At 35.8% G+C, this 21,730-nt stretch overlaps 1 protein-coding gene across 2 annotated transcripts in view; it reads right to left on the bottom strand.

Moving 5' to 3' along the window:
• GRID2 (glutamate ionotropic receptor delta type subunit 2) overlaps positions 1–21,730 on the bottom strand; it is a 1,351,788-nt gene that overhangs the window by 595,001 nt on the left and 735,057 nt on the right. For both annotated transcript variants that reach the window (XM_060094744.1, XM_060094753.1), the window contains one exon: positions 19,818–20,023. In XM_060094744.1, the coding sequence (XP_059950727.1) occupies positions 19,818–20,023 (206 nt within the window). The remainder of the gene's footprint in view (positions 1–19,817; positions 20,024–21,730) is intronic.

Raw genomic sequence — 21,730 nt, 5'->3', positions numbered from 1 at the left:
GGAGTTCAAGGGGCAAATAAACTCAGGTGGGAGTTTTGCTATAGCCATCTGCCTATAATGAACAAACTACAAAATGTCAGTTCCCTGTGGAGACTTTAGAAGGGCTAAGCACGTCTCTGCCAAGTATCAGTGGCTACAGTGGCAACATTTATCAGTCACTTATAAATCTCATCGCTGAGAATTTCAAGAATGGGTGTGTAGTCTGAGATTTTAAACAATTACACATTTCATTTTCTCTGCATGTATTTACATTCTTATATTAATTTTTGTCTGTGTTATCAGCCTTAGATTATAAACCATCCAGCAGAAGAGGACATATCATCCTTCCTTTACTCTCTATTATCTATCTATCATCTATCTATCTATCTATCTCTCTATCTATCATCTATCGTCTATCTATCTACCTATCTATCGTCATCTATCTATCTATCTAGAGTCTATCTTTTTTTTTAATTAATTAATTTATTTATTTTTGGCTGTGTTGGGTCTTCGTTTCTGTGCAAGGGCTTTGTCTAGTTGTGGCAAGCGGGGGCCACTCTTCATCGCGGTGCGCGGGCCTCTCACTATCGCGGCCTCTCTTCTTGCGGAGCACAGGCTCCAGACGCGCAGGCTCAGTAATTGCGGCTCACAGGCCTAGTTGCTCTGCGGCATGTGGGATCTTTCCAGACCAGGGCTCGAACCTGTCTCCCCTGCATTGGCAGGCAGACTCTCAACCACTGCGCCACCAGGGAAGCCCTATTTATCATTTTTTAAAGAATTTACTATTTTTGGTGATGTTATAAAAGCAGCTACTTTGCCTTTAAGATTCATACAGTATTCTATACCCTGGAAATCATTGGTCCTTTAACCTCCTTGAAGTCTTGGTCAGTTGATGGAAACAGCTTATAAATTTAATGAAGTCTTATTCATTTAGTATTATAGTTGGTTATAGAAAAATAAAATATCTTTAAACAAGTAAATTTTCCTCAAGCAGATTCTTCCAGTTTTTTTCATTTAGAAATCCATTTGTCTTGCATTTATAATGGTATACAACTTTTATGCATGATCTATTCAAATAATTTATTCTGCTATGCGTAAGATAAACAAGAATATTGCAATCAGTGTTTACACCACATGTTAAGATTTTTAAATGATTCGTTTCCATTGAAATTTTTTAACCTTAAGATTAAATGAAATAAATTGGCTGACATGACATTTTCTTCCCACTGATCTTCAGAACTGGTGTGACAATAGCTAACCTGTGAGCCTCTCTCTTTCTTTCTCCTCCCTCTCTTTTGGATATATGTCCCTCAGAAGCTTGTACTACATTTTCAGTCGAAGAATAACAAGACTACTGTTGGAAAGTCCACTTTCTTACCATTAAAACAAGGACTTACTCATAAACATCCAGAGGCTAGCATTCAGAGGGGAATAATGAAAACATTTGGAATTTTTAACAGTGCATAGTATAGCAATTACAAGCACAAAATGTGGAGGCAGGTTGCCTGGGTTATAATCCACAGTGTGACATTGGAAAGGCTATGTATCTTCTTGTACCTTGCTTTCTTCATCTGTAAAATGGGGATAATAATAGTATCTATCCTATAGGGTTATTATGATGTTCAAAAGAACTTGTAATTGGTTTGAACAGTGGCACTGTTGAAAAATTGAACAGTGATTCCATTTTTACAAAATGGATAAAATGATTGAAATTTTAGCATACTACATGTTTTTAAAAAGTACTGTTATAGATGCATTGTCATTTGACCCCCATTTAACAAGCATTTTGCTCTTGTTGATTGGACACTGATACAACAAAAAACAAGCATGACTTCTTTTTGAAATTCACATCCTTAAAAATGATCAGAAAACTACCGTTGGTTTACCACTGAAATCAAAACAAAACAAAATATTTTCCTGATACTATTGTATGAAAACAAGACTAGGGCTTAGTTTATTTTCAAACTCAGATGGTATCTTTCAAAGTAAATGCTCCAGTCAAACAAACAATAGTTACATCTGCTGCTCATACTGATGAAAACTTTAGGACCAGTTGAGAGCCCTTATTAATTTTCAGTTGGAAAGCAGTTCATACAGTAGAGGAAAAACACAGTCATAACAAGCATTTGCACAGTAATAAGATATTACACAATCCTAATTTGGAAAAGATAATATTAAAAAGTAAAAAAAAAATATTATCTTGTATAGCAATCAAATGACACACCCTGATGCCCTCTCAATTATTTCTTAATCTTGGCCAACAACAACTGAAAACTACAAAAACAACAACAAAAAGAAGTAGCGCTCGATGGAGGACACACATTCAGCTGCTCTCTAATAAGTGTTTTCAAAACAGAACTTTGTAGTGGAAATATCTGAAAATGTCAGAGCTGATTGCAAACAAGCCCCCCCACCCCGCACCTCACAGCAGGCTGAACCCCGAGCCTTGAGCTTCGTATTGTTCAGGAATATTAAAAGCAGTTGTTTTAAGACTTCACTGAACATTTTAATGTTTTGTTGAATCAAATCTGTTTGCAAATCATTATCTAACTAGGTCAAGTAAATACAAAAAGATAATTGTTTAAAATTGATGCAAACCACCTAAATACCTTCTTGGTTTATTAAAGTAAGTACATCACTTGAATATATGATTGCATGGTGAACTCCCACTCTAGACATTATTTTTTCTATCATAAAGATAAGAAAGTTGAATTAGCTTTTATTTTCAGAGAGAAAGAGAGAGAATGTTGTGAAACAATGTAAAGGGTAATTTAATAGACAAGTTTCAATATGCCAAACAGCAAGGGGCAACGGGGCATAGGTTTCTAACTTCGTTTTAGAGCAAAGCAGTAACAGGGTGCTGCCTCTTATAGCCACTGGGCAGAATTTGTGAAGAAATCTCTGTTACCCAAATTCCTTCTTTTTTTTTTTTTACAAAAAAGATATTCCTAATTGGGTATTATAATTATAAGCTACCCCAGGTTGCTAAAATTATCAAAATTTAATTTTCATTGGAATGCCTAAGTTTTGTAGTTTTGAATACCAGGGTAATGGTTAAAAAAAATATTGTTCATTGTGCTCACAAAACTGAGCATGGCATTATTGTGGAAACATCACATAAATTCAATAGAAATTCAAAGAGAAAAAACTTTAAATGTGATTTTGACATCCAGCAAGTTTTCTCAAAAGAGGCTTCAAGGTGTGATAGTCATTACCTTAGAAAAGTCATCACCATCCAAGGTCGGACCATTAGCACTGCAGACTCAGAAAGTGGCTATTAAGAGAACACTGGGCACTATCCCATCACTCAGTCCAGAATCACATTAGCGAGAAATTCAGATTGTGATAGAAAGCCCTGATGTATTAATTTCCAGTGAGATTCATATCCCTTTCACACATGTAGGAAGATGAGTAACACATTTTCTTTCTTTTTGAAATTGAGTTATAATTGACATAAAACTTCATATTGACTAACTCATTTTCTGAACAATGTATTCGTCTGACCAACTTAGTCTTTCTCCACAGTAAGCCAATACAGAAGCCAATTAAAATCAGAAGATTGCTTGGAGAACCTTGGGGGAGTTAGATGATCCTCATTTTCAATGGCTGCAGCCTAAGAAGTCTTGACATCTCCAACAAAACCCATTACCTTTCCAATGACATTTATAGATGGAAGGCGCTTTTGCCTTGGGGAGGTTGGCTGGGAGATGTGTTAGGAGGCTAATGCATTAATCCTGCATTAGATGCTAATTAAAATGTTATTTTTACTCGCCTTAAAATGTCAGTAGATTGGCTTTATTTCTTATGGGCAAGTGAACCCAAGTTTGGTTTGGTAACAGTAACCACATAAATACATATACTTCAAAGGTTTTTTTTTTTAATGTATAATGAAGTACTTGCAAAAGGAATACACGACATCATTTGAATGTGTTTTAAAAAATGTACTCACACATCAGTGCATCATCCTGTGAGATTTTGAAGTCATCACAGAAAATAGAATTCCATTTAAGTATTCATCTCAGTTTATAGCAATAGTGAAATAATTAAAAGACATAGTATCTTCTTCCCAAAGTGCATTCTTAAAATATATAGCTCAAGTTTGATCTTAAGCAAATTATTTAATGGAGGTATTTATTTAATACAGAACATATTATGGGACTCATCTTTCCTACTTAAAAAGATACTAATGAGTTAACCAAAAGTAAAAGTGGACATTATGGAACTATACAAAACTATCCAATTCCTTCAACTCAAGGCTCAAAACCATTCCTGAGGAGCAAATGTTATCAAGATGATTGAAAAGGCCCTTGGGAAAAACCAAACCCATTCATCAGGAATAAAAAGATATCAGATAAAATAACACAGCAAGCTCTGCTATTTTAATCTTCTCAAAATAGCTTCAAACCAAGACAATAAAGCCCAGAAATAGTGAGGAGGATAATGTGGACACATGAGAGAGAGAAACAGAGAGACACAATATAATTGAGCCAAAGAAAGCCATGGGAATGGTTGGTGGGATCCTTGCCTTCTCCCCAAGAAACGCAGATCTCTCAATGTCTCCTGGAAAGTCCAGGTTCAACCTGAAAAGGTGAGCGGCAAAACTGTCTGTCTGCTTAATTGAGAAGTGAACCATATGAAAAGAAGTTAATTAGCATTCAACTAATAGATCCCACAGCTTGAGCACTCCCGATTGAGCACTTTTAAAATGTAAGCTCTCAACTCATTTAAATATGCGGAAGTTGAGCGCTTTCACAGCACGCTGAGTACTGACTGAGCTATTTCTAAGCACACTGAGCACTCTTCCGTGTGAATTCTTAGCCACATTTCCATACCCCCAAACCCTCGCTCTGCCTACATAGCTGCTAATCAAGTGGTGCCTTCCTGGTATGAAATTCCTTTGCCAATTAGAATTACGTTCTAGACTTTCATCTTTTATGTTTTGAGATAATTAAGAAATAATAATAATAATTAGTGAATATATGTTAGATTGAAGTTCCTTTCCTCTAAAGAGGTAGCAGTTGAGCCAGTTTCATCCCTCAAGGCCTCAAGTTAAATTTTGGAAATTAGTGCCCACGCTGAGAGCTGTGAGACTGTGTGTGCAAACTTAGCTGCAGACACCACAAAGGATTTTCAATTGTCTATTCCTCCAGGTGTTTAAAATCGGCGAGGGAGTGAAGCCATCTGAAAATTCCCTAGCTCTTTACCACTGTGTTAAGGTTCTCATTCGGGCAGGCTCTCATCAATAAAAAAGAAACTGTTTTCATGATATGTAAGGCACAGTTTTTTTTTTTTTCTGTTTTGTCTTTTCACAAATAAATGAAATAAAACAAACCATTAAGTATTTATTGAGCATCAACTACATGTAGGTGCTGTGTCAAATACTGATGAGAATATGAAATGTATAATAGTCCCTGACCTCAAGGGTTAACCATTTTACTGGGAGAAATTATGCAACATGCTGATCTATATTTTGATATGGTAATTTCTCTCCTAAAATGTAACCTTTTTTTCTAATTTATCCTTTCCTTAGTCTTGATATTTAAATTATATTTTACCATTTTGTTGGGTATCGGTTTCCAGTCAATTCTGTGGTGGCCACAGTTAAGTTTAGAAGAAGGTGGTCATAAATAACTAAACAAGTGCCTGGAATCAGATACTGAAAATAACAATACTGAGAAATGCCATTCTAGGAGGCCCTGTCCAAGCCAACAGCTGACCTTCCTAGATTGCAGCTCTCTAACGCTAATTGCACACAGAGGAAACAGAACTAGAGGAACAGAATATGCCACCCCCAAACACACCACTTTGGCATAAGGATTATTCTGAGCTGAAGGCAACTGAGGAACAGCAGATACAGGAAAAGCTCTAAAAACAGAACATAACTTTCCCTTTTGTAAAGGAAATTTACACTTATGAAGAAAATTTTCATTTGTAAAGGTATCTCTCTCTCCCATACCAGTGAAATGAAGATGACACTTAACAGCTCTTCTCAGTGGACAAGACACTGACTTGAATCTGCAAAACTAACCTCACTAAACACTCCTTATGTACCATACTTTTTCTAGTCAGCTTCCGGTACTTACCACCTCCCCTCTCAGCATCCCCCAACCCCTTTTCCTTTGTCTAGCCTCTTCTCCACACTTTGTTGGATGGCATATAAATCCTAAAATTCTCCTTGAGTCACATCTCTGTATCAAGAAGAGAAGGATGACTCTAAATCACAAGAGCCTCTTATCATTGGAGAAGGTACCAATTTAAATCTGCATAACAAACCTTACCCTTGTTTACTGTACTTTTTCTGGTCACCTCCTTATAACTTGTCTCCCCCATACCCTTCTTTCTTCGTTTTAGGTGAAGATGGCATTTAAGCACAAGTTCTAGGCAATTCTTTGAGTTACTCATCCCTGAATTTCTCCTATGTATATATGAGATATACATATTAATAAACTCCTGTTTGTTTGTTTTTCTTGTTAATCTGTTTTTCTTACAGGGCCCCAGCCAAGAACCTACAAGAATAGAAGGAAAAGATTTTTTTTCTTCCCCTAAAGTTTGTGACTAAGTCTGTTTTTGTTTTATGTTTTTTTTTTTTTTTCCTGTTGTTAATCTTTTTTATCAGTTTGATTCTTGGGACATCAGGTGGGTAGAGGAAGAGATTTTTTTTTCCCCTACAGAACAAAACAAGGATTACTTATTCAGAGATGAGAACTGGGTGTCTCAAATCTTATATCCTATGCTAATTTTAAACCAGGCTAGTTCTCAACCTGGATAATTAAAACAACAATATTAAAAATAAATACATAAATATACCCATGTTTTACCAGCTATTTTAACCTCCCCCCAATTAAAAGAATAAAGGGATTAGACTGAATTTTTGAATATTGTTTAATTTGATCTCTTCATAGAAATTCTAGTGATCCACCCAGAAGTGATAAAAGATAGACAGTCTAAGGAGGGAAGGGGTCATTGCTGAGGAGAAATACTTACTTTCAGTTATGTTTCAAGAAATTATTCATTAGTTAGAATGTATGGATTTGAAGATTGAATTCAACATGAGGCAAACACACATACATTTGGAAGGGGGAAAGGATGCAATTAGATAAGAAGGAAAATGTTTGGTTCATCCTGGTACATAGGACTTAGTTCTTATTTAAATCAGTTATAAGATGTCTAAAACCCTCAAAACCAAAATCAAATTTCATCTCAAAAATTTACCATTTATTTTGAGCTTGCTATATGAAATATATTAGCATACGATGTGAGATTTAAAGTTAAATAAATAAAGAACATGAAACACATGAAGCTTACAATCTAAAGAAGGAAAACAATAATAGTGAGAATGCTGGTAAACGTTTTAAAAGATCCAAAATTCACAAAGATATGTGTCCCTTAAACAAAGCTAGAAAAAAAACTCGAAGTTAGTCTATAGGGAAATTTAAAGGGCTGCTTTTTGTGTTGCTTATTTTTTTTGCTTCTCCTGTTACCAGAATTCTTATTTTTCAGAGTAAATATGAAGTGATTATTGTGTTGAGTGCATTTACATTTTAAGGAGCAATTTTGTATTGTACTGGGGTCCCCAGCATGGCTTAGCTTCAGCCATCTTAGCTGTCATTTTATGTCTGAAAGGCTGGCAAGGTGGGAACACAGTGGTCTATTTGCTTAAGCTGCTTAATTATAAGGGAAGACACCTGGACATTTAGGGGCTGACGGCTAGATGCCCTATTTAGATCCTCTCATTCTCTGGGGGATATGGTCCAACCTTCAACCTCAATGGACATTGAAATGGAGCACCTGGATTTGGTGTTTCTAGCCCTTAGGTCTAATTGGAGGCGTTACTCTGAGAGACATTCTGCTATGGTCCATGTGTCTGAGTGTTAAACACCACAGAGAAAGGAGATGTAATAAAAAATAGATAAAATAAATACGAGGTCACCACAGTTTTTACTAAGAGAACAGAATATACTACCACTCTTGACTCAATTAAGAGCTCAGTCCTTGGGAGAGTAAGGTTTAGTGTGGGATCCTGCTGTTGGGCTGGAGGAGATATTTTGCTGTGGAAAGACCCTGGACAATGATGTTAGCAAAAGCCTAGTGTGACAGTGATTTGTGAATTTTCCTGGTAGTAGCATTAGTCTCTAACCAAGCAGGACCCTAGGAGGCCTTCCCAGAACAGACGTCCACCCATGTCCTCCGCTTGTCTTTTGTTTGTAGAAAACTTTAGTCAAAGAAGAAATTTAATCAGAGAAGTGAGAAAAAAGCAGAAAGAAAGAAAAACAGTCAAGCAAGACAAAATAATAATACTTTAGTCATTAAACAAAGTCAAGGACCTTTAGTTCTACCTCAAGGACTATAGATAATATTTCAAGCCATGTCTTTTTGAGCTGTTCTGCAGATACTGAAACCCCCACCAGGTGGAAGAAGTTAACTATATGCTGCCCACAAGCACGTAGACCCCAGACTGGCTGGAACCAGAAGGTCAATGATGCTGGCTCCCGATTACCTCACCACCAACCAATCAGAAGACTGTCCACGAGCTGATCATGCCCTGCTCCTTGAATGCTATAAGACTCCTCACTATGGCCTTGAGGGCGGGACATACAGTCTTGAGGGCATCAGCCCGCTCTGCCCCCCCCCCTTTGCCTGGCAAAGCAATAAAGCTATTTCTTTCTACTTCACACAAAACTCTGTCTCTGAGATTTAATCTGGCACCGGTGTACAGAGGCTGAATTTCAGCAACAAGTCTCCAACTTACATTTGGAGCAACTGGGTCATCAACATACACACCTTGATACCAGAAACTTGTGGAAAGGTGAGAGGAAATGGTGAGTTTTGAGAGACCCTGGGATCTTGCACTATCAGTTTAGAGAGAACCAGTGTTCCAATAGTTTAACTGGTAAACTATTGCAAGAAAATAACTTTTATTATTTTCAACAACTAATGTGTCTCAGGCAGGTGGGCCAAGAAACATGTTACCGTTTGAAATGCAATTAGGTATATGGATTAATTACTAAAATTCTCAGCTACTTACACTGGAAAATTACTTATATTGTTAGGGAACATCTGTTAACAAATTTCTATATTCTCCTAATGGCTATAATTCTGAATTTCAGACAAATGTTTTTTAGATTTATATTTAATATAAACTCAAGGTCTGGTCAACAAAACTTTCTGTGATGATAGAAATACTCTAGATATGCTCTGTCCAGTGTTTTCTGGGAGTCTGATAGAAATATAAAATCTCAGGCTCATACCCACAGAATCAGAATTTTCATTCTAACAAGTCTCCAGGAGGCTAGTGTGCATATTAAAGCTTGAGAAGCAGTAGTCAAGAGCAGTTCTCTACTTTCACAGACTTTTGTGTGCCAGTTACCCAAGGAGGTTTTTAAAAACACCAGTGCCTGCACTCCACCACAGAAGTTATGATTTAGGGTTCTGGGATGGGATCTAGGTAAAGGTATTTTTGAAATTCCCCATAGACAGATCCATATATCCATACATATAAAAGTTGCATGCATTTAACATTGAATATGGATGGACAAATAGCCCTTCAGAAATATGCCTGTTTTTAACCAGCCACAGTACTTCACAATCTAAAAATATAATTAACATCATTTATATAAAAGTGCACAATTGTATGTTTAGTGCTGGTCATTGATCACATATGTCTTAGTCAATGGCAATTCTGGCACTTACAAGATGGAAATATTATTGAGAATTGTAGAGATAGGCCCAGGCCCAGTACTTCTCAAATTTTATTTGGGCTTAGGACCGTAAGAGTAACTTTTTATCAATTTAAGCAGTTTCAAGAAAAACAATTTATTTTCAGGGAGTCAAGTGAACCTGAGTTCAAGGAGTCGGTGGATCTGGAATTTAGTGAAATATCCAAAAATTTCATCTTATTTTTAAACACATATATACATTTTCAAAATGCTAGGATGATGGGTTTATTTTATGGTCTTAGTTTGTTTTCAAACCAATTTATCTTGAAATAGAGCAAATTTGATAGAATAGGGGCTAGAGAATTTAGAAATACTCTAAGGTTTACAATTCTAAAAACAGTCATAGAGATGTAAAACATGCACTTTACTCATCAAAATCTGTGTCTCTGGAAATTGTGATTTCATTTGTACTGAAAGTTTGTGAAGCTTTTGTTTGTAGCTACAGTGAGCTCAGGTCATTGCACCAAGAAGGGGTTTGGATCATGCTGAAAATTTATTCCAGGACCCTCAGCAAAGGACAACCTGTATCGTTACGAAATATAGTCAGGTCCATGCCCCTTTCTGGACCCTATGTTTCCCAGCCTTCTAATCCTGACCCTTTTTAGCCCTGCTTGATGAAATTTGGCAATGGGTAGTCATTATTGCCATCTGTTTCCTCCACAAGTCCCATATGACCACCTGAAGCTCTTAGATTAAATCAGCATTCCTCTTTTGTTCTGAAAGTTCACATTCAGCATATCTAGTGGTCTTGTCGTATCAGTAATTAAATATTATCTTGTGGGTCACTGGAGTTCTAACAATTCCTTTCATTCCAAAAATTCCTTTACATGATAATGATAATACATTTCTGCAACCTATATATTTGAATATGTATTCAAAGATTATTAAATATATATTATTCAATATATATATTATATCTATCATAAGCACACACAGTAAAACTAAATCTAGTTAGTCCAAATATCCTGTCTATGCTTGACCCAAGACAACCTTAACATTCTCCTCAGCTTCACTAACCTTTAAACAGTTTTCTTTCTGACTCTAGGCCTTTGAGTTCCCTTTCCTCAGAGCATTTACTTTAGAACATTTGCAATTGTAAATTCTTTCTCTGCTCCCTTAAGATGTAAATCTTCTTCCAGCCTCTAGCTAGTTTTACAACCCAAGAATGTCTTTCTCAAGGACCTGGGAGCCATCCCTTTGAGATGTAATAATCAAGGAAGATAGAGTCTCTATCTCCAGATCTCTGTGGTTAGGTAGGAGTGTAGCTTTGGTAAAGACCAATTACCAAACACAGATGGGCCTAATCACATTGACCGAACTCCCCGCCTTGTCCTCCTGTACTCTTCACTAGCTCACCCCAGTGCAAAATCTCTAAAAATGATTTAATGGAAGTTAGGCATACCAATTACTTCTTTGTCATAAAAAAAAAGCAAGGATGATTTTTTTCACATGTATTGTGTGCCTGGAGAGGTAATATAGCATAGCCCACTCCTTAAGGATGGTCTAGACCTGGCTTTGCTCTTCCTTGCTGTGTGACCTGGGGCTACTTTCACAATCTCGTTTGTATCTCATTTTCCTTTTTTGTAAAATGAAGCCAAACACTTGCATCTACCTGTTACATTTGGTATGAGGGTTAAATGTGTTAATATGTAAAACATGCTTAGAGCAGTGTCCGGCACATAAGAAAAACTCAATAAATGTTAATTACTGCTGATGGCAACTACTTTACAATGTTCAGAACAAACTCGGATTTCTTGCCTCCAATTAGTTATGCCTTATCGTTTATGTATACAATTAATTGCTTTTTTGTGTTTTCATTTATTCTGTGCTAAAAATTTCGGGCAAACTGATTTGCCTCTCTGATGGCATGTCCAAAGACTATAACATAAACTTACCAGTTGAAGACTAGAGAGGTAAGTATTACTTGAAAACCAATTATACTCTCCCCAAAAAGGAATTAATGATGAACACTATTAGAAAACAGTAGAAATGTAAAACATGATGACTAAGTGAACAGAAAATAAAATGTAAATAATCTACTTAATCTAGATGGACAAATGACTATACGTCATTCTTTTAATTTTTTACCTGTAGAATGAAGAAACTATTATACCCATCTCATTGGATTTTTTGAGGATTATACAAGATAATGTATAGCGTGACCAGCATAGTGTCAGACACCTGAAAAGAGTCCAGTAAATGTTGACTAGCTATTATTAGGGGAAAAGTAAAAAGCAGGTGTCATCTGCCAGCAATAAAAATTCCATGAGAACAAATTTTAGTTTTCCAAAACTGAACAGTTCTATATCAGTGATTGTCAACCAGGGATGATTTTAATGCCCCCATCTACTCTTACTCTGTTTATTTGCTAACAACCCCTTTATTATTTCCTTACAATCTTTTTTATTCCTCACACTATTTTAATAAAAATGTTTTTTCAAAGTTCACCAATGATCATCACATTGACAAGTACGATAGCTTTTCCTTAGAACTACTGGGTTCCATTCTTTCAATTCCACCAAACACAGGCATGTCTCAATCTAGATGTTCCAGAATAACATCAAATTTATGACTGAAATTTTATTTATTGTATTATCTCAAAACCTGTTCATTTTCTTATGTTTCTGATTTCATAACATTAACATCATTGAAACTCAGACTTGAAACAGGATCCATCTCTGTTCCCGTATCTCAACCTCATTTCACACACCTAATCAATTCCCAAGTCTATTAACATCATTTGCATTTTCTTCTTTATCCTACTCTACAGTTCTGGAGAATTGTACAACTGAAACTTGTTAACTTTTTACTAGATGTGAACATTGTTCTACACATTGTACGTACATTACACCAAATATAGCCTTCAAAATAACTCTGTGATTGAGGAATTACTCCGTTTTATAGGTGAGGAAAATAAAGCTAAATGATTTTAAGTGGCTTGGCCAGGGCTACAGAGCTAGTTAAGCAAAAACTGAATCCAAATTCCATGTTCAAGCTGCCTTTGTAGCCTGCCCCCTTCTTTAGGTGTGACATTCAAAGTTTTTCACCTACCAGTCTAGTACAACCTTACTTCCTGATTTTGCATCCTAAAATTCTACTTCCCTTAGCCCATGTCCCCCATCCCATTCAGCTCCTTTTAATTTTCCTTCTCAGTATCTTTACGCATGCTTTTCTTCAACATGGAAGGATGCCTGTCTACCAAATTGCCTTAAATCCAAATCCTAAATCTGGGTTTCAAGTATTGACTTAAACGTTGCCTCATGAAATAATATACATATTTAAAGTATTTCATATTTGAAATTAATGGACCCATATGTTCATATAACTTTAGTGTTGGGTGGACACACATAAGTTTAATATTTGAATCCTCTTATGCTACAGTTCTGTGTATAATATTAAAAATAGAGTTTGCTAGAAAAATCAAATGAACCTTCTTAATTTTCTCTACCTAAACAGTTTATTTCCCTCCTATTTATCTGTAATTAAAGTGAGAAAAAGTCTGAATAGAATTGTAACTTAGCAGTACCTGCTTACTTTTCAACAAAGCTTCATAGGGTGGCTATACCTTAAAATCTGCTCCTGTGCAAATCTAAAATACCGAGTTTGTCAGTAAGCACTTAAGGAATTGATTAAGTTCTGGGAAACTGATTTACACTAACCCCGGTTTGCAAATAGATTTAGACTCCAGTGCTAACTAAGATCCACTTGCCATGGCTGCCTAGAACAGCAGGGCAGAGTGCAGTGATCTATGTTTTGGTCTGGAAATGGAAAATATGGTACTTGTAACATGTATTGCCACAATATTTTGCCATTTATATACTAAGCAAATTTACTAAAAACTGGCATATTGATTAAATTCCTAATTTATTTGTTTGCCACAAATATATCTCTCTAGTGATTAAATTCAGGGACTCACCATTCTCCTAGCTTCAAAAGGTGATGTTGAGAATGGGAACAGAAACAAGGAGGTGCATAATTTTGAAATTATTTTACTCAGACCACAGTACGGCATGGTAAATTGTGCCTGGCATACTACAGAGGATACTTTTATATGTTGGCAAGTCCTTGCCTTCTAGGTCTGATGTCTTTCTTTTCTAAGCAGTAATAGACAAACACTGCCAAATTCTAATCCTCAAATTTATCATTAGGTCTATTTTAACTAATCTCTTTGTTTTCATTTTGTCCATATTACTTCATGGAGAGAAAACTCAATATAAATTTAATCACTCTTGGATTCAATCACATTCCAGACATGCTTTGATAAGACTATAGTAAATTACGGAAAGAATTTCTTGAAGTAGCTAAGACTTCTCAGTACCCGATAACAAAAGAAATTTTGTTTTATTTCTAGGTCTTTGTTATCTTATACATTAACTACAAGCTTTATTTGATTAAGTTTTGGATAGCACTTTGTTTTCTTTATTTTCAATTCCATTTGGGAGTTGAGAAGAGTCACTTTCCTGTTTATTTTCTTGTGGTTTTATTATTTTGTACATTCTATGTTTACAACATTCCCCTTATTAATCTGTCTGTTCCTTTGAGGCTAGACCCATATATCTTTCATGATTGTATTCCTAGCAACATTAGCCACATTGTCTTGCACAGAATAGCTTTAAACGTATTGTCTGAATGAATGAATAAATGAATACTGGATTAGAGAAGAATTTCAATTCCCTTGTCTTGAAGGGTGAAGCAACTGTGATTTTATATTTCAAATATGAGTACAACCTTTACTTATGTTCAGGTTATTTTCTTGTTTAACTTTATTTAAATAAATAGAATAGAATGAAAATGTTGAACCCAAGAAAAACCTGATAGAAAAGAAAAACTAGCAAATTAGATGCTTCACAGGCAAATATTGTTAAATGACCTTTAGATTATTAGGAGAAATTAGTAGCAAACTGTTCACCAATATCAATACCTAAGTCAGGGGTCACTGGAAAGAGGTGAGTTGGATCTGAGTATACACAGTATGCTTCTATTCATTTAAAGTTTAATATGAATCACAACTAGTTTATTGTGTTAGAAGTCAAGATAATGGCTATACCTTCAAGGAGGTTATAACTGGGTGTTGCCTGGAAGGGGACTCTGGGAATGCTAGTTATGGTCTGTCTCTTGATCTGGATGCATGGAAATTTGTTGCGCTGTACAGTTATATGCATTATAATTATGTACATTAAATTTCAATAAAAAGTGTACTTTAAAATGCATATCAATCATCTATGAACACAGTATTATTAGAGAGACTTTCATGCAATGAATATATTTTGGAAAAAATTATACTCATATGTTCCTTTGTCTAATATCATTACATTATCCTCATCTTAAAAACTGTACATTGCATAATGTCTCCAAATAATTTTTTATTTTGGTAAAAATTGGGTTATTTGGATAGCTACTTGATAACTATCATAGTAATTTGAATATTCAGGGTTCTCTTTTGATGACTAGGAACCTTTCTATATCCCTTGAGACAAGATAACTTCACTTGTTTTCTAAACCTTCCTAAAGGCTTATTTCTGGTAAGCTGCTTACATATTTGAAGTAAGTAACTTTGCCTTTTTGTTGTTTGACAGGATCAAAGTTCTCTGGGATATAGAACAATGGAATGAAAGCTATTTCATAAAGTATGTTTTAAGGAATAAAAGATAATACCCTTTTCTTATTGCAGAATAAAAGGATTTCATGTAACAGTAGGGTTCCTTTCTGAAATTTTGAAAAAATATAAATAGGCAATAATATTCATTATCATATAAGTAATAAAACTTCCCATTTTCAAAGAATTGATTTTTCTTATCAAACTGGAAAACTAAAAGTTAAGACCCAAAAGTTCTAATGCATGTAGCCTTTCCGGAAATGGTTTAACTTACATAGCATCCAATTCAACATTTTCCTATACAAAAAATATTGTTTTCCAAAATATCATCCTAATCCACATTTAAATCAAAGCACGTGAGCACTCTTGTTTCACCATATTCATTTCAAGGACACTTATGGGTACATTGTGATAACAATTTTCCACCAATATCACAGCAGGTTGATTTACTCAGCTGCACATAACTGCAGTATTTTTCTTAAAGCTTTGAAATCTTGAATGAGAGGTGGAGAACTAACTGTAGACATGTAATATATTAAATTTCTAAGACTTCAAAGGGAGCATAATTAACTCAATGCCACATAATTGCTCCAGGGACAGGAAAAAAGATGCAAACAGAATTGATATGCCCATTTTTTCCCCTTAGCAATTAAATGACAATGCTAAGTGAGCAATTTCTTTTTTAAGACCCATTCTTTTGACTTAATATTTCCCTCGAATATTTTAAAAACTTTCCATGCCAACTTATAAAATATAGGAAGCAGTGAAGCTGGGAATTCTGCTATTCCCTCTCTTTGAGCAGAATTTCTCCCTTCCTCCTCTCCGTCTCTTCGGTGCTTACAGAACCTGTCTCTTTGACCTCATCATAACCTTTAGTTCCTCTCTCTTTCCCACTCTCCCAATCCATCAGTTCTTTTCTAGCTTCATTTGCCTTTCTGTCCATCATGTAATCCACTGTAAGTCATTTCTATATCTCTTAGGACCTGACAATCACGTACCCCTTTGACCGGCTGCCAACTTACTTTATCAGTTTCAAACTTTGAGTGTCCTCTACCATCCACTATCAGCACTAGCTGCAAAGATACTGAACGTGGCTGGAGGAAGTTAGGGAATAATACTGATTAGATCTAGGGAGGCTTTTAATTTTCTCAATTGTAAATTTGGAATTCAGACAAAATGTTACATGTTGTACTTTCCAAATCTAAAATGTCATGGTTCGATATCTTATTTCTTCAAAACTATAACAATAATTCTTTAAAGTATCTTTTGTCTGTTAATCTCTAAAAATCTGAAAGAACATCCTGGAACTTCCAACTGAAAAAAGCCAAACGGGGTCATCTCCAAAACCCCAATACAATATAAGGGAATGAACAGATATATAAGCCAACGACCATGAGGAAAATGGGACAGAAGCCATCAGAAGAGTGTTTTTAAATAAATTACTGAGGGACGTCCCTGGCAGTCCAGTGGTTAAGACTTTGCCTACCAATGCAGGGGTGTAGGTTCAATCCCTGGTTGGGGAGCTAAGATGTATATGTATATGTGTAGGTGTATACCTGGAATGCCACACAAGACACATTGCCTCCTGAGAAGAAAATCAGGTGCTTAAGGAACAATAACAGGAGGTTATCCTTCTGAACCTTTTAAATATTGAATCATGTGAATGCATAGTGTATTCTAAAAGTAAATACCAATTAAATTTTAAACATTATAAAAATAAGTAGGGCCTCCCTGGTGGCGCAGTGGTTGAGAATCTGCCTGCCAATGCAGGGGACACGGGTTTGAGCCTGGTCTGGGAAGATCCCACATGCCGTGGAGCAACTGGGCCCATGAGCCACAACTACTGAGCCTGCGCGTCTGGAGCCTGTGCTACGCAACAAGAGAGGCCGCGATAGTGAGAGGGCCGCGATAGTGAGAGGCCTGCACGCCACGATGAAGAGTGGCCCCCGCTTGCCGCAACTAGAGAAAGCCCTCGCACAGAAACAAAGACCCAACACAGCCAAAAATAAATAAATAAATAGATAAATAATAAAAATAAAGGAATTCCCTTAAAAAAAAGCCAACAACAACGACAAGCCCTAAATAAATAAATAAATAAATAAATAAATAAATAAATATTTTTGAAAAGAATAACTGGAGGGAGAAATAGGTGGACCAAGGGACTCTTGCTTTTCATTATAAAACCCTCGGTTGTATTTGATTTTTAAAACTATGTCCATCTCTCTCTCACACACACACACGTGCACGCACAGTGAATTTTTATTTGCTTATCATTGTCTGCCTAATACAGTCTTATCCATTTTTCATGATTCTGGTACAGCAAACTTTCTGTGAAACTTTTCCTGACACCAGCCAAACTCCTGCAGAGTTAGTCAGTTCTCCTATGGGATTCCAGAGCATCATCTGCCTGTCATTATTATACTATTTTTCTTTCATATTTTATTATTTAGTTACATGCTTGCCTCCTCCACTAAAGTAAGTGGTCCTCTAAGTCAGGAACTATGCCACATCTCCAGACCTCCGGTGCTGTCTGCCTTTTGGATTTGCTGCTGCTTGCCTTTGAATGAACTGCATCTAGGACTTAAGGGGTCAGCAGATTCTCTAAGTGGGGAAATGTTCCTAGAACTCATGGGAGAGCAGAAGCAAGCTGGAAAGTGTTTGAGAACAGCTACTGGAGCAACAGGAACCACTACACAGGTCAGAGAAGAGGATAGCCAGCTTAGGATGGGGAAGGCAGGTGGGTTCACATTCTTCCTGTCATTCTTCCTTGCCGCTTGAGACCATAAAATAAACTTAGTCCACAGTTTAAAGACAGAAAATCAGAAAGACAAACTGAGTGGGGGAAAAAATGGTGGCTTGGTAGAGGAAGGGAGATAAGTCTCTCAGGAAAATCACAAAGACAGATTTATGTGTTTGAGAACAAAGTGGAAGCAGTAGATTGTTACAAGTATCAAAGTTCAGAGTCAAGGATAGGGGGCCACAGCATGTGCTATTGTCAGGTATATACTATGTGCTAGAAAAAATGATCTAGAAATTACTGTTTCTTAAACATCTACTAGGTGCTAGTCCCCCAACCACCCCTTTAAGGTTTTTTATATCTCATTATTCTGTGTTACAAATATAATAAGTTGAAATCAATAATTATTCCCATTTTACTGGTGACAAAATGGAGGCTCAAAAATGTTAAGTAATTTGCTGACATCATGTGATCAGAAAGTGGCTGAGATGGACTTGTACTTGTCTGTTAAATACCATTTCTTTTGTGAATTCCTACTCATGATACTAAGTCTGGTTCAAATGTGCCTTCTCAATGAAGCCTTCTCTGATCTTTCCAACCAAAAATGACTATAGATGCTTCAACTTTATTTCTCGTAATTTTAAGATTACAATTTATATTACATTTCTTTGTATATTTGCCTTCAATCTTCCAGCAGGTTTTGTGTTTCTTGAAGGAAAGAACAAGCTCCTGTAGAACTGAAAATATTCTTTCTATTGTGGAAAAATCTAGTGGTTCAATGAGACTCTCTGAGTTATTTGCTAGACTTAGAAAAGTCAAAGTTCTATATTTGTCCCTAAACTGCATAACAAAGTTTTCAATTAAAATTTTAAAAATGTATCATTGATATTTTCCAAAGTTTTGTTCTTATTAGTGATTTATATTCTGCTTCAATGTCCCTGATACCAATTATATTATAGAGTGTCACAGAATTTCACACATTCCTAATTTGGAAGCTTTACAGCAGTACTTTGCGAGCTAAAGAAAGCATAATGGAGAAGTGAAGAAAAAAGTATTAGTGAAATAAAGTCATGAAAAATTTTAAAACTAATAATAAAACCCATGTGAAAGTATGTAATGTCATGATCAGTTTTAGCACTACATAAAATTAAAAATTTGAAGTAAGGCAAATGTACTTAACAATAATCTTTTGTAAGGCAGCACTGAAGATTTTAGAATATAGAGATTAAAAAGTCTTAACTGTATTTTCACAAAGTTTCAGAGCTTCTGGCCAAATGAACAGATACAATTAAAATTTTGAGGATCCAGCATCGTAAAATGTACAGTGGTCATCACTTTGCAGAGTTACAGACAATTTTAATTATTTGTCTTGGTACAGAGTTCACAGAGCAGAAGTAAATATGCTATATGTTTTTGTAAAAGGAATCATGTTTAGGCAACAATAGCTTAATTGAAGTAAATCTTTTCTCAGAAGTAAAGTTTTAACTTGCATAAAACTTTTAAGTATTAGTTAGACAACTTGTTAAATCCACTCAGGTAAACAGCACTTTTAAATCCCCATAAAATTTCTTAAAATCATCCTGGCTATGTACCTAAATACATATAAATACAAAGCATTCTTAGCAATTAACTGGACAGTACGGGGTAAATGTGATGAGCAAGGAATTGACTGTGCTACCTCAATTAATGCTAATGAGAGTTGTGTAGTTAATTCCCTCACGCTGCTCTTAATATTCCAAAACATTTAATTTTTACATCCTATTCCCAGCCCATGACAATTTTTACTTACCTCAGTAATGAAGGCTTTGGCTGTGGCAGGATTCATAACAAGGATGGCTCGCCTAAGAGTGTCTCGATAGCGATTCAATTCCTCTATTCTCATGGTATCAAAGAGAGTGGTGATCATTTTATTGATGTTGTTTTCTACCTTCTGAAGTGCAACATCCATCCCCTGCTGAGACACTTTGTCCAAAAACTCCTGTATTCCACGGATATCTAGGAACAGCAAAAGCCCATCAAAATGTGAATTACAGCACAGAAGGGAGAGAAAAGCTATTTCACTTACATCATAATAGTTTATTCTTCTACATTGTAGGCTGTTTAAACTTCTAATTGAGGAGCTGATGGAACTCTCAAATATGTTTAAGGTTGAGAAAAGACGATTTAAGGTGTTTGCGTGAAAAATGTAGGGATTGTTATTTTTTAAATTAATTTTTCTCCACTGAGCATTCTAAATTATCTCACCTCTGGAAGATGTTAGAACAGAATAGAGGGAAGTGATGGGGAAGATCCTCACTTCCCTAAAGCAAATGTGAGATAAGAAAGTACATTCCTTATTTTTCCTCAGTATTAAAGAGTGGTATTAACCTCAGGCAAAACATGGATGCCATTAATGGCTGATGAATCTGAATCAAGATTACTACCATTTCTTAAAATAGGCAACGATATCACTAAACTTGACATTTTCAATCTTAATTGAAAGACGGTTTTGAGAGGTTATTTTCAAAGGGTCTCAGGTCACTTAGACCACAAATAAAACAGCTACATTTTTGCCTGTTTTATGAGTACTACCTCCTTAGCTCAAATCTGGCCAACTTGGTAGAGATTTGTTTTTTTTCCAGGAGTATGGGAATGTACTTTGCGTGTAAAAATATAAATTTTAACAAAATATTCACACACCCATTCCAAAATAAAAAAAATTTCTGAAATATTATCAAATAAAAAATTGTGTCCAGGGGCCTCCCTGGTGGCGCAAGTGGTTGAGAGTCCGCCTGCCGATGCAGGGGATACGGGTTCGTGCCCCGGTCTGGGAGGATCCCATATGCCGCGGAGCGGCTGGGCCCGTGAGCCATGGCCGCTGAGCCTGCGCGTCCGGAGCCTGCGCGTCCGGAGCCTGTGCTCCGCAATGGGGGAGGCCACAACAGTGAGAGGCCCGCATACCGAAAAAAAAAAAAAAAAAAAAAAAAAAAAAAATTGTGTCCATTTCACATCTAAGTAAGGAGGGTAAAATACAGTCTAAATAAAGTGTTTATAAACTTGTATTTTGATGTATATTTAAGTAACAATAAGTGCCTGAAATGTTACAAATATTTTTCCTAGTGCCACATTGGCTGTTTATAGAAGAAGGGATCTAAACATTGATAAATATGATTGGAAGATGTACCCGGCACAATACAATCTTAATACAGCAGACTGCTTTGACTATAAAGTACTGTTTATTTTTCTGTATATGCTCATGACATAAAATGTTAAAAGGGAAAAAACTAGTGAAAGATAAGGAGTGAATGAAATTGTAGGTTGCTTATTATGAATGGACTATATCTCAAAATTCCTTAATGTGGAAGGCTGCAGGCATGTAAAATTTACCTCTCAAGGACAATAACAAGGTCATGTGTTTTTCAATACATTAGCAATTAAAAGCCATATATAAGCCAATAGAGTAAGAAACAGTCACAAATTTAGAAACTAACATTTGCTCATAACCAGAGTTTATATTTGCAAGTTTATAAATTAATACTAATAATTTTAAAATTTGCTTTCTTTTTATGATCTGGTTTATTTTAAAACAATTACTATGAACACTATATGTCTAGTTATCTGATGACTCTCAAACTCTTCAGAATAGATAACTGTATAAATTCTACCTTACATTCCTTATTCCTAGTTAAATTATAAACCCAGGATGTCAGCATCACAGTAGCT

The sequence above is a fragment of the Mesoplodon densirostris genome, chromosome 1 (genome assembly GCF_025265405.1).
Source record: "Mesoplodon densirostris isolate mMesDen1 chromosome 1, mMesDen1 primary haplotype, whole genome shotgun sequence".
In the NCBI taxonomy this organism is placed as follows: Eukaryota; Metazoa; Chordata; class Mammalia; order Artiodactyla; family Ziphiidae; genus Mesoplodon; species Mesoplodon densirostris.
This window is presented reverse-complemented; position numbering and strand designations above follow the sequence as displayed.